This window comes from Caenorhabditis briggsae, assembly GCF_000004555.2.
Source record: "Caenorhabditis briggsae complete genome, chrIII, whole genome shotgun sequence".
Lineage (NCBI taxonomy): Eukaryota > Metazoa > Nematoda > Chromadorea > Rhabditida > Rhabditidae > Caenorhabditis > Caenorhabditis briggsae.
The window spans coordinates 3184965-3195700 of NC_013490.2; the positions used below are offsets into that span (position 1 = coordinate 3184965).

The following is a 10736-nucleotide window of genomic DNA, read 5'->3' on the forward strand; positions in this document are numbered from 1 at the left end:
GCTTCTTGACTTTGATCCAATTAGTCTCGGTTACTGTGAAAGATATCAAAACATGGTCAATTGACAAATTGTTCCTTATAATATGATCAACATAAATTGGGTCGAAGTTAGACCGCCCTTCTTTTAGGCCCCCTTCATTTGAGTAAAGTTAGAGAGAAATTACGGTATTTAGAAGAAGCTATGCCTGTTTGATGTTAAGTTATCTTTTTCCCACGAGGACACTGGAATTGGGTACTGTACCTGTCAAAATGTCCGACATGAGGTCAAAAGGGATTCTAGGAAGGATCCACCTGGTAATTATAGATAAGACAAAAGGGAATCATTGACTGGTATTCTGGGAAAGAAGGTACGCCCCACCTGGTTAGTTATGCCCTATTCAGTCATAGTGCAGTTAGTTGGTTTCTTTTTTACTGTCGTTGATTATTTCCGTATTCCCTCCAAACACCCAAACCGTCAATTTTAAGCCAACTTATCTCGGTTCTTGTAAACGATGTAAAAATTGGTCCACTAATAAAATGTTGATCATATTATCACCAACATTTTATCAGTTGATAATTGTTTGATATCTTTCACAGGTGCCGAGATAATTGAGCTCAAAGTTGGTGGTTTGGATGGCTCTATTAGAAGGAATACAGTAGCTTTTTGATTTTTAATTTTGTAAATTTCTAAGCTCCTAACTTTCAGAATGACCCAATCCAAGCCAACTGAGTCGGCCAAGACAATTGACGACTTCCTTTTATGGAATGTTTTGGGAAGAGGAGGATTCGGAAAAGTGAGTTTTTTTTTAATTTCAAAACTTTGAGCAAAAAAAGTTGCGGACAAATCCAAAGTTGATTTTGGCGCCAATATCAAAGTTTAAAGGCGCACCGACTCTTTTCTTCTGAACATAGAGCTGCGAAATATGAATTTTCTGATTCAGCATGATAAGCGCTTCAAAATGAGTATAAACATGACCTACTTTCTGGAATTTTGGAATTTCGACTCCTCTATGCGCCTTTAAACTTGAAATTTCTAATTTAAAGGAACATAGCCGTGTTTATACTTGTTTTGAAGCTCTCAAAATGATAAATTCAATGGTTTTTTTTAAAGTTTGGATGACAGTTCAATGGAGCGCATTTCCCTCCTCAAATTTTCCTTTCTTTTCAGGTCTATCTGGCATCAACCCGTGACCCAAATGGAGCCCAATGCAAATGGAGCCCAATGCATAAAATCGATTAAAAAGCCAGTGGACTATGATGGTCGAAGCCGTTTGATATCAGAAATTCAAATTCTCAAAAAAACCAAATCCCCATTTCTCTGTGAAATGTACGAATGTTTTGAGACCCCAGAAAAAGTGTTCCTAGTGCTAGAACTCTTGAATGGAGGAGAACTTTATAGTCTAATTAAAGAGAAAGGACCAATGAAGAGAACCCAAGCCAGATACTACTTGGCACAAATTGCATTGGGTTTGGAGTATCTTCACGAGAGTCATATAATGCATAGAGATTTGAAGTCATCGAATGTAATGATTTCGAGAAGAAGAGATGCCAAAATCGCAGATTTCGGTTTGAGCAAAATGAATTTCCCACTTGGCGCCAAAACTAAAACTTTTGGAATTGGAACACTCGACTCAATGGCTCCAGAAATGATTCGAAAAGAGCCATATGGTCATGAAGTGGATTACTGGGCACTTGGAGTGCTGGCATGGGAGATGTTAGTTGGAGAATCACCATTCAACGGAAAGACGAGAGAAGCGACAAAGGAGAAAATTAAGAATGAGAGATTAGAGATCCCGATGAGCTTATCTCACATGTCTGCTCAGTTTTTGAAAGGATTGCTCACCACAAAAGTGGAGAAACGATTTGGAATTTTTGAAATCAAAAAGTCCAATTTCTTTGGAAAAATCGATTGGGAGATGTTGAAGAGAATGGAATATCGTCCACCATTCAATCCAAAATTGAAGGATGATTCTGATATTTCGAAATTCGACCCAGAAATCACTTTATACGAGAATCCATGGAAAACTGAAGATGAAGATTCTGAAATTATGGAAATCAACAAATTTAAAGAGTTCGACCATCCAAACGGATCTCCAGAAGTCATCACGTTGGATTCTGAAGATATTGAAGAGGAGGGTCCAAAGATTATTGTGCTGAATTAATAAGGTAATTATAAAATCTAATTTTTTCAATTAAAAATATTTTTAGATTTCAGAATTTCTGTCCACAAATTCCAAGTATATTCAGTATCTCCATTCACCGATCGTTCATAAGTTCCGTTCTTTTAAATTTTTTTATTTCAATAAATTATTTCAATAATTTCAATTTTTCTTTTTTTTTCAAAAAATTGTTAGTAATTTATGTCAACAAATACAAAAGTATTTTTGAAAAGGTACTTGGGCTTTTGAGTTCTTCCGATGGTTTTTCTAGGCCATTTACCATGTTGGCCTAACTTTTGCAAGCTGAGCTTTCTAGGCCTCCACCTTTTCAAGTCTAGAAATGACCTGATATTCATCAGATGTGTTTTTCGGTCATTTTATCATGATGGCCTAGAAAACTCATCTTGCAAAAGTTAGGCACCTCGTTAAAAGACCTAGAAACTATACCACATGAACATCATGTCATTTTTAGATCTTAAAAGTTTGTGGCCTAGGAAAATCAACTTGAAAAATTTAGGCCACCGAGTTTTATGGTCAAGAAAACACATCGAGTGCAAATTAGGTCATCTTTGGACAATCTCAAAAAACAATTTATCTCGGTACTTGAAAAAAAAAAACTACAAAGAGGTCAAGTTTGAGGGTTTAAACAGTTTATTGATAAAGATTGAAATGAGATAAAAGGAAAGGTTAATAAAGTTACAAAAAAAAACCAAAAGACACATTGAGCCAATTAGCGAAGAGAAGAACACATTTCCATACAATCCAGGAGACTTTGAAAATCACTGAAATTGAAATATTTGAAAAATCCAAAAAAAAAACATCAAGATCTAACATAACGTATTCCAAGACCGAAATCATTTGGGTGATAAACTGGAATATCTCCAAAACAAGGAACTGTAAAAAAAATACTATAAGCAACCCTATACTTGAAGTATGAGCTCAATTATCTCAATTCCTATTAGAGATATCAAAAATGTGTCAACTGATAAAATGTTTAACACAATATCAGTAACATTTTATTATTTGACAATTTTTTGATATGTTTTCCAGGGATTGCCCAAACATGACCCTGGTGTGTTTTCTAGGTCATTTTGAAGCGGTGGCCTAACTTTTGCGAATTTGGTTTTCTAGGCCACCATTTCAAAATGGCCTAAAAATGCCCTAACATTACCCTGGTCTGTTTTCTAGGTCATTTCGAAGTGGTGGCCTAACTTTTGCGAATTTGGTTTTCTAGGCCACCACCTTAAAATGGCCTAAAAATGCCCTCACATGATTCTGGTCTGTTTTCAATTACAATAAAGTATAAATTTACCTTCGTTTGAGGACACATCGGCAATGAACTTCTCGATGAGCTTCGAAGAATCCAGATTGGCAATTTGGAGTCTCGCAACAAAGTTCTCAGCTTCGACCTTTACGGAGTCAACTCCTTCTGGGTCCTCCTGTTGCTCATCTTCTGCCTCCTCGTCTTCGGTGTCCGACGACCCAACAAAGATGGGGTCTCCCAAAGTTCCGTCTCCACGATGAGCTTGAAGACGGCGGCGATTGTCACGTCTTCTGGATGCAATGGCTTTTTGTCTTTCCTCGATTTGAGCCATATGGTCGTTTTCATCCAACTGCTCCCAATCGATGTACTCGATGTTCTTCTTCTTTTCTTCAGTGCGAATGACGAATGGAGTTTGAATTCCAATCGATCTCCTTTTCTCGGATCCTTCAGGTTCCTCAAGATCCTCTCGAACTTCTGTGTTTGACACTTGGATGCCACTTCCCCTTTGAACCCCATTGTTGGATTGAATCCAATCGAACTTTGTCTGTGTTCTTCTACTGGTTTTGGGGAAACGAGGAACAAAGCGCTGAAAAACGTTTCTATATTTTTCTGAACCTTCTGTGTACGAAAACTCACTTGTTGATTGATTTCTTTGATCCTTGCTTGGATCATCTGGGAGAGGGCCGGCGGAAGAGTCGATTGGGGGCCCTGAAAAATTGAATTGTCTTGCTTCAGTACGATTTTCAGAAAGTTGAAAAACAAATCTCTATTTTTATCACTCACATTAGCCAATGAAGCTTCTCCATTCACGAAATCGGGGAGCGCCACATCTTCAGCCATAGGAGTCTAAAAAGAAAACAGAGTTGCTTCGGAAATCATAGTTTCTGATGATACCCTTACAGAAAAATCGAATTATTGAAATTTTATCAAAAATTTCACCAAAAATACAGAATTTCGATATGTTAGAACCAAAGGGACAAAGAATTATTCATTTTGACCCGGTCTGGCCCGTGAAAAATATGGTAAACTCACATTGACTTCTCGGAAAGATCCCTGATTTCCTTCTCCAATTTGATTCTGGCCGCTTCTTTTGTTGCTCTGGAAATTAGGACTTTTTGAAAATGCTCTGGCTCGGACAGAAAAAAAAATGTTTTCACAAAATTCATAAGGAATTTCCAAGGTTTTTAAAAACACTTTTTTATTTTGTCTTTATTATAACGTCCAAGCTGAACCAACCTGTATCGAGCTTGATTAATTCAGATAATTTAAAAAAAATCAAAAAATTGGAGCCGTCCCGACCTGGCTTGGCCCGGCTTGATCCAGCTCGACCTAGCTTGAACTATCTTAGTCTGGCTTGGTCTCGCTTGACTCAGCTTGGCCTTGCTTACTCTAGCTTTTATCGGCTCCGCCCAACTTGACCCAGCTCAGCCCAGCTTGGACAAGCTTAGCATGGCTCAGACTAGCTTAACCCGGCTTGACCCAGCTTGACCCAGCTTGACCTATCTTTGTCTGTCTTGGTCCCACTTGGCTCAGCTTGGACTAGCTTACTCTAGCTTTCATCGGCTTAGCCCAACTTGACCCAGCTCTCTGGATCATTTTGAAGCGGTGGCATAACTTTTGCAAATTTGGTTTTCTAGGCCACCACTTCAAAATGACCCAGAAAACAGACCAGGGTAATGTTAGGGCATTTTTAGGCTCTTATGGGAACAGAGATAATTGAGCTCAAATTGAGGACCTATGCGCTTTTAAAGACTGCACGCGCACGCACCTAACGGCGAAAAAGGGTGTCCGAACTTTAAAGGCGCATAGGTCAAAAACTACAGTAGCCACTAAAAAGTTGGCAACTACAAAATTGAAGTTCTCCTTTTGTTTTTTATTTCTTTAGTTAGCAATTTTCTTCTAGCTACCGTAGTTTTACAGTTATGCGCCTTTAAAGGCTGCCTCTCCAATTGGAAGGATAGAGTTTCCAGACTTTCTAATTGGCAATACTTTCATTTTAGCTCTAATTGTGCAACTTCTCATTATTCTTCTCTATTACTTAGTTTTCAGAACTCAAATTTACTACTTTGAAAATTGGAAATTCAAAAAAAAGTAACTTTTTCAGCTTTGCTTGGGAATTTTTTTGATTTTTAGTACAAAAAATCAGAATTTCCAGCAAAAAGTTAACTAAAAAGTTTACTCACCTTCCAATAAGCCAAATACATCGTTTTTAAAAATAAAAATAATCAGAAAAATAGAAAATAGAAAACTCCAAAACCCATTCATTCAAAGGGTTTATTGGAAAGTTCTAGAATAATAGAATTTCAGAAAAATAGACAGGGAACATTCCAGAATCCATGCATTTATAGGATTTCCTGGAATGTTCCCTTTTAGACGTCCATGCAGCTAGGTCGTCGAGAGGTACAATGAGAGAAGGACGGACAATAGAGGGCAACGCATGTATTGGCTCCGCCCCCCACTCGCGTCTCTTCACATCCCACTATCTCTCACTTTCGTGTGACCACCACATACATTTGAATAGCAAGGACGAGAGCTGGCATTGTATTTTCTCTGCTTCTCTGCGTCTCTCAATCTATCGCTTTCTGTGTGTCTCATTGGAAATGGATACATAACATCTGCGTCTCTCTGAAGCACCATTGCGTCTAATTGTTAATGTTTCTGGCGCAGAAGGGAACATAGATTTGAAAGTTGGCAGCGAGCCAAGTTCGGGCGACGCGAGCGATCAGCAGCTGGGGCCAGCTGTGCCGTGTTTTGGTGAATGAGGGTAATTCCAAAACAAAACAATCTCAGGAATTGGGAAATTCGGAATGTTAGGTCATCTTTGGACAATCTCAAAAACCAACTTATCTCGGTACCTGTAAAAGAGGACAAAAAGTGTCAAATTTGAGTAATTAAACCATTTATTTAGAAGGATAAAATGAGATAAATAAGATCGGTATGCAGAGGGAAGCAATCATTTTATCTAAATTATTATAGAGTAAGCATGAAAGGAATTGCTGGGTCACTATCGACTTGACAACAAGACAGACATGAACTCCGCAGTTGACCTTGTCCTGCTGCTTAGGGTTCCGAATATCGAAACTTAGAGGCGTTCTGTTCATCAGCTTCATCAAGATTTTCACTTTCCACTTCGGCTCGTGTACGATGAATCCGCATACCAAATTTTGGTCTTATTGAATATAAGAAGTATCCAATGACCTGCTTCACAGATTGGGAAAAAGCAGGTCTTGTCGTGGTTCAAATGTTGCTCAATCCACAAGAGTCTATCGTCTTTATGAGCTTTGTACATCAGCCATAGAGTTGGGTCAATGACCTTGTATTCATTGTGATCGGAGCACATCAATTCGAGATAAAACTTGATAATATTGTCATCTAGCCAAGCATCCTCGGTGGTTTCATGGTCGAGGCACCACGTATTGATTCTCTTCCGTATTTCCGAAGTTCCCTCTTTTTTGTTGTCCTTTCCCTCAACTTCTGTGTCTTCTGAAGATGATGAGGCGTTTGGCTTAGGAGAGTGAACCACTACTTGTCCTGTTGTCCTGTCCTGAAGATCAGCGACTCGATACTTATCGAAGATGGCGATGAGCTCTTCAACTATGTTCTTGAAGTAACACCTTTAATTCAATCTTTGTCTGAAAATCATATAATGTGGTTTGCAGATGTATATAAGAACTTACTCTTTGTAGCAGTCAATGCACACAATTAACTGGGTGATATGTAGATAATGCACCAACGAGGACCGTTCCTGGAGCATGTTGAGCCGGGACTGATGGACCCGGTTGAGATGTAGATGCTGCACCAACGAGAGCCGTTCCTGGAGCAGGAGCTTCCTGAGTGAGCATTCCTCGAAGAATAGAAGCATCTTGGTGGGGGATGGGGGGTCTCGCGAATATAACCAGAGGCACAGCTGAGCCCGGTATCACCAGAGGTTGTGTTGGTACAGGCAAATTGACGCAGAACAAATTGAATAGCGTCTTCCGTGAGCACGTCTTGCTTCCGCACATTGGATTGTTCGTCAAGTCTTTTGCTTCTTGATCGAGGTAGGCAGCGATTGGAATTGGTTCGTTTTCCATCTCATTTTGACACCTTGCCAAGGATCTGGTGAGCGATGACAGACGTAGCTTATCATATTCGGCATTCTCCAGGTGGCACCTCTTCGCATCATTCCACATCATTGCTTCCATGACCATTAGCTGCGTCTTCGTCCTCTCCGCGATGTTCCATGAGACATTCACACATCGTCCATTGGTATATCAGGCAATGTTCTCATACGAGATGTTCTCCTTCTTCAATGCGTGGCCAGTATGAAGTCTCATATGGGAAGACGCATTTTCTGGCGAGAGCTGCCTCCATTTTGCCTGAGAACGCCGCTGGAACCATGTACCAGACACAGTCACCTGGAGTTTGCTGAACTCCTGAAAATAATAGTTCATGTTTCTCTTTTGTTCTTTTTTCTTGATTTTGTTGTTCACAACATTTTTCATTTTATTCTATTTTAGATTATCGTTTTCATAGTTTAAAACTGTCTGAAATTTTCTATAGTCACCGAAATACAGTAAGTCCGACAAAGTGAAGAATAGTCAATTTTGAAGCCCTACGAAACTACCATAGAACGTTTCAATGAGATAGAAAACTTCAGCGTACACTAAACAAACAAGAGCTTTGGTTTTGTAGTTGACATCTTTTTTCCAGCTACTGTAGTTTTTGAGCTGTGCGCCTTCAAAGATTGCGTACGCTCCTAGCAAAAAAAGGTTAGAGATGTCCTTTAAAGGCGCATATCTCAAAAACTACGGTAGGTAGAAATAAGTCATCAACTACAAAACGAAAGGTCTATTCTGTTTTCTTACTTTGCCATTTGACAACTTTTTTCTAGCTACCGTAGTTTTTGAGATATGCGCCTTTAAAGTTGGGGCACCTCTTTCTCCGTTTGGTGCGCGATCAGTCTTTAAAGNNTGCTNGNGCACCAAACATTTGGATCTCAATTATCTCGATTCCTAGAAAAGATAAGAAAGTGGCGAACTGATAAAACGCTCATTAGAATATCACCAACATTTTTGTAGAATACAGATTTTCAATATCTCTTATGGGAACAGAGATAATTGAGCTCAAATTGAGGACCTATGCGCTTTTAAAGACTGCACGCGCACGCACCTAACGGCGAAAAAGGGTGTCCGAACTTTAAAGGCGCATAGGTCAAAAACTACAGTAGCCACTAAAAAGTTGTCAACTACAAAATTGAAGTTCTTCTTTTGTTTTTTATTTCTTTAATTAACAATTTTCTTCTAGCTACCGTAGTTTTACAGTTATGCGCCTTTAAAGGCTGCCTCTCCAATTGGAAGGATAGAGTTTCCAGACTTTCTAATTGGCAATACTTTCATTTTAGCTCTAATTGTGCAACTTCTCATTATTCTTCTCTATTACTTAGTTTTCAGAACTCAAATTTACTACTTTGAAAATTGGAAATTCAAAAAAAAAGTAACTTTTTCAGCTTTGCTTAGGAATTTTTTTGATTTTTAGTACAAAAAATCAGAATTTCCAGAAAAAAGTTAACTAAAAAGTTTACTCACCTTCCAATAAGCCAAATACATCGTTTTTAAAAATAAAAATAATCAGAAAAATAGAAAATAGAAAACTCCAAAACCCATTCATTCAAAAGGTTTGTTGGAAAGTTTTAGAATAATAGATCATCAGAAAAATAGACAAGGAACATTCCAGAATCCATGCATTTATAGGATTTCCTGGAATGTTCCCTTTTAGACGTCCATGCAGCTAGGTCGTCGAGAGGTACAATGAGAGAAGGACGGACAATAGAGGGCAACGCATGTATTGGCTCCGCCCCCATTCGTGTCTCTCCACATCCCATTATCTCTCACTTTCGTGTGACCTCCCTCATCGTAAACGAATCAATAACCTCTGCGTCTCTTCGGATTGCCTTGTGATTGCCTTGTCTTCGGATCACCTAGTTTTAATGACGTGAAGTGCTGTACTAGGATGGGTACTAAAAAAGGTACTAGGATGGGTACTAGGATGAATACTGGGAAGGATACTGTAGAAGGCACTCTGAATGCACTCATTGTGTCTAGTTTTAATGAGGTAAAGAGAGTTATTTGGTATGTATCCTGAGAAGGATACTGTAGAATACTGGAAAGGATACTATAGGAATAAAACTTCCTTAAAATGTAAACCAAAAGTACAGTAACTAAATTTTAAAGTTGAAAACACCAGCCGAAAATTAGCAATTTCCTGTCTACAAAATTTTTATCATGAATTTTGTTTGATTCTCTACAAAATTGCTTTGAAGTTTTTCATTTTGCTTAGAATTTTAAGATAACACTAAACACGAGTTGGAGCTTCATTTTTATAATTGACAATTTTTTTAAATAGCTACCATAGTTTTAGAAATATGCGCTTTTAAAGTTGCGGTACCTCTTTTTCCGTTAGATGCATGCGCGGACAGTCTTTAAAAGCGCATAACTGTGAAACTACGGTAGATAGATAAAAGTTGTCAACTAAGGAAATGAAAAACAAAACAAGAACTTCATTTTTGTTGTTGACAATTTTTTAATAGCTACTGTAGTTTTAGAGAAATGCGTTTTTAAAGACAGTGTGCCTCTGCGCCTAGCGAGGCCCGAGGCATTGGAAGCCTTATTCTGGTGTTTTTTTCTAGAAAAAAATTATTATTTTAAGTTTTCTCAGTTCGGAATTCTGAAAAAAAAGTCTGAAAAGATTGTAACTGGAAAATTTGAAAAGTTAGTAAATTTCCATCTTTATTAAATTTATTATACTAAAAAATCAACATTTAACAACAATTTTTCAACAAATAGTCATAGAATCAGTCCTGGGAACTTGCAATTTTGACGGACAATGGATCAAAAATGTCGGTCCCCGTTCCGATACTTGAATCACAAAGTTGTTGGGCTCCTTCCTTTTATCTCTACGATGGATCCGAACATGCTGCGGTGCCATTAAGGAGCTTCAGGCCGTACCCAAATGGTCTCATGAAATTGAAGTACTCTTCCAAAACGACAGCAGCCACTTGTCCTTTCCTTTCACCTGAAATTTGTAAATCTACAGTAATCCGCTTCAAATTCTATAATTTATGTCAAAATTCAGTCAACTAATAAACATTTTCATAGTTTACAGTTTTTTCCTGATACGAACCGAGTTACAGTAATCCGGACAAATTCAGTTAAGTTCAATGGAAGAGTCAACTCTGAAGCCCTAAAAAACTACTCCAGAAATCATTTCTAACTTTCTAAAAATTTCAGGGGCTTCTAAACAGAACAAGTGATTCAATTTTGAAGTTGACAACTTTTTTCTGGGTACCGTAGTTTT

General features: G+C 38.2%; 2 protein-coding genes across 2 annotated transcripts; one reads left to right on the top strand and one right to left on the bottom strand.

Moving 5' to 3' along the window:
• Positions 1–1105: 1105 nt before the first annotated feature.
• Positions 1106–2140, top strand: CBG21094 (the record flags this gene model as incomplete). The annotated part of the gene is made up of 1 exon (XM_002642675.2): positions 1106–2140. One exon carries the CDS (start codon positions 1106–1108, stop codon positions 2138–2140), a length of 1035 nt encoding a protein of 344 aa, XP_002642721.2.
• Positions 2141–2833: 693 nt separating this feature from the next.
• On the bottom strand, positions 2834–7591 carry CBG21096 (the record flags this gene model as incomplete). The annotated part of the gene is made up of 9 exons (XM_002642676.1): positions 2834–2919; positions 2975–3031; positions 3450–3987; positions 4038–4109; positions 4185–4247; positions 4434–4499; positions 5892–6043; positions 6600–7002; positions 7109–7591. 9 exons carry the CDS (start codon positions 7589–7591, stop codon positions 2834–2836), a joined length of 1920 nt encoding a protein of 639 aa, XP_002642722.1.
• Positions 7592–10736: the final 3145 nt, after the last annotated feature.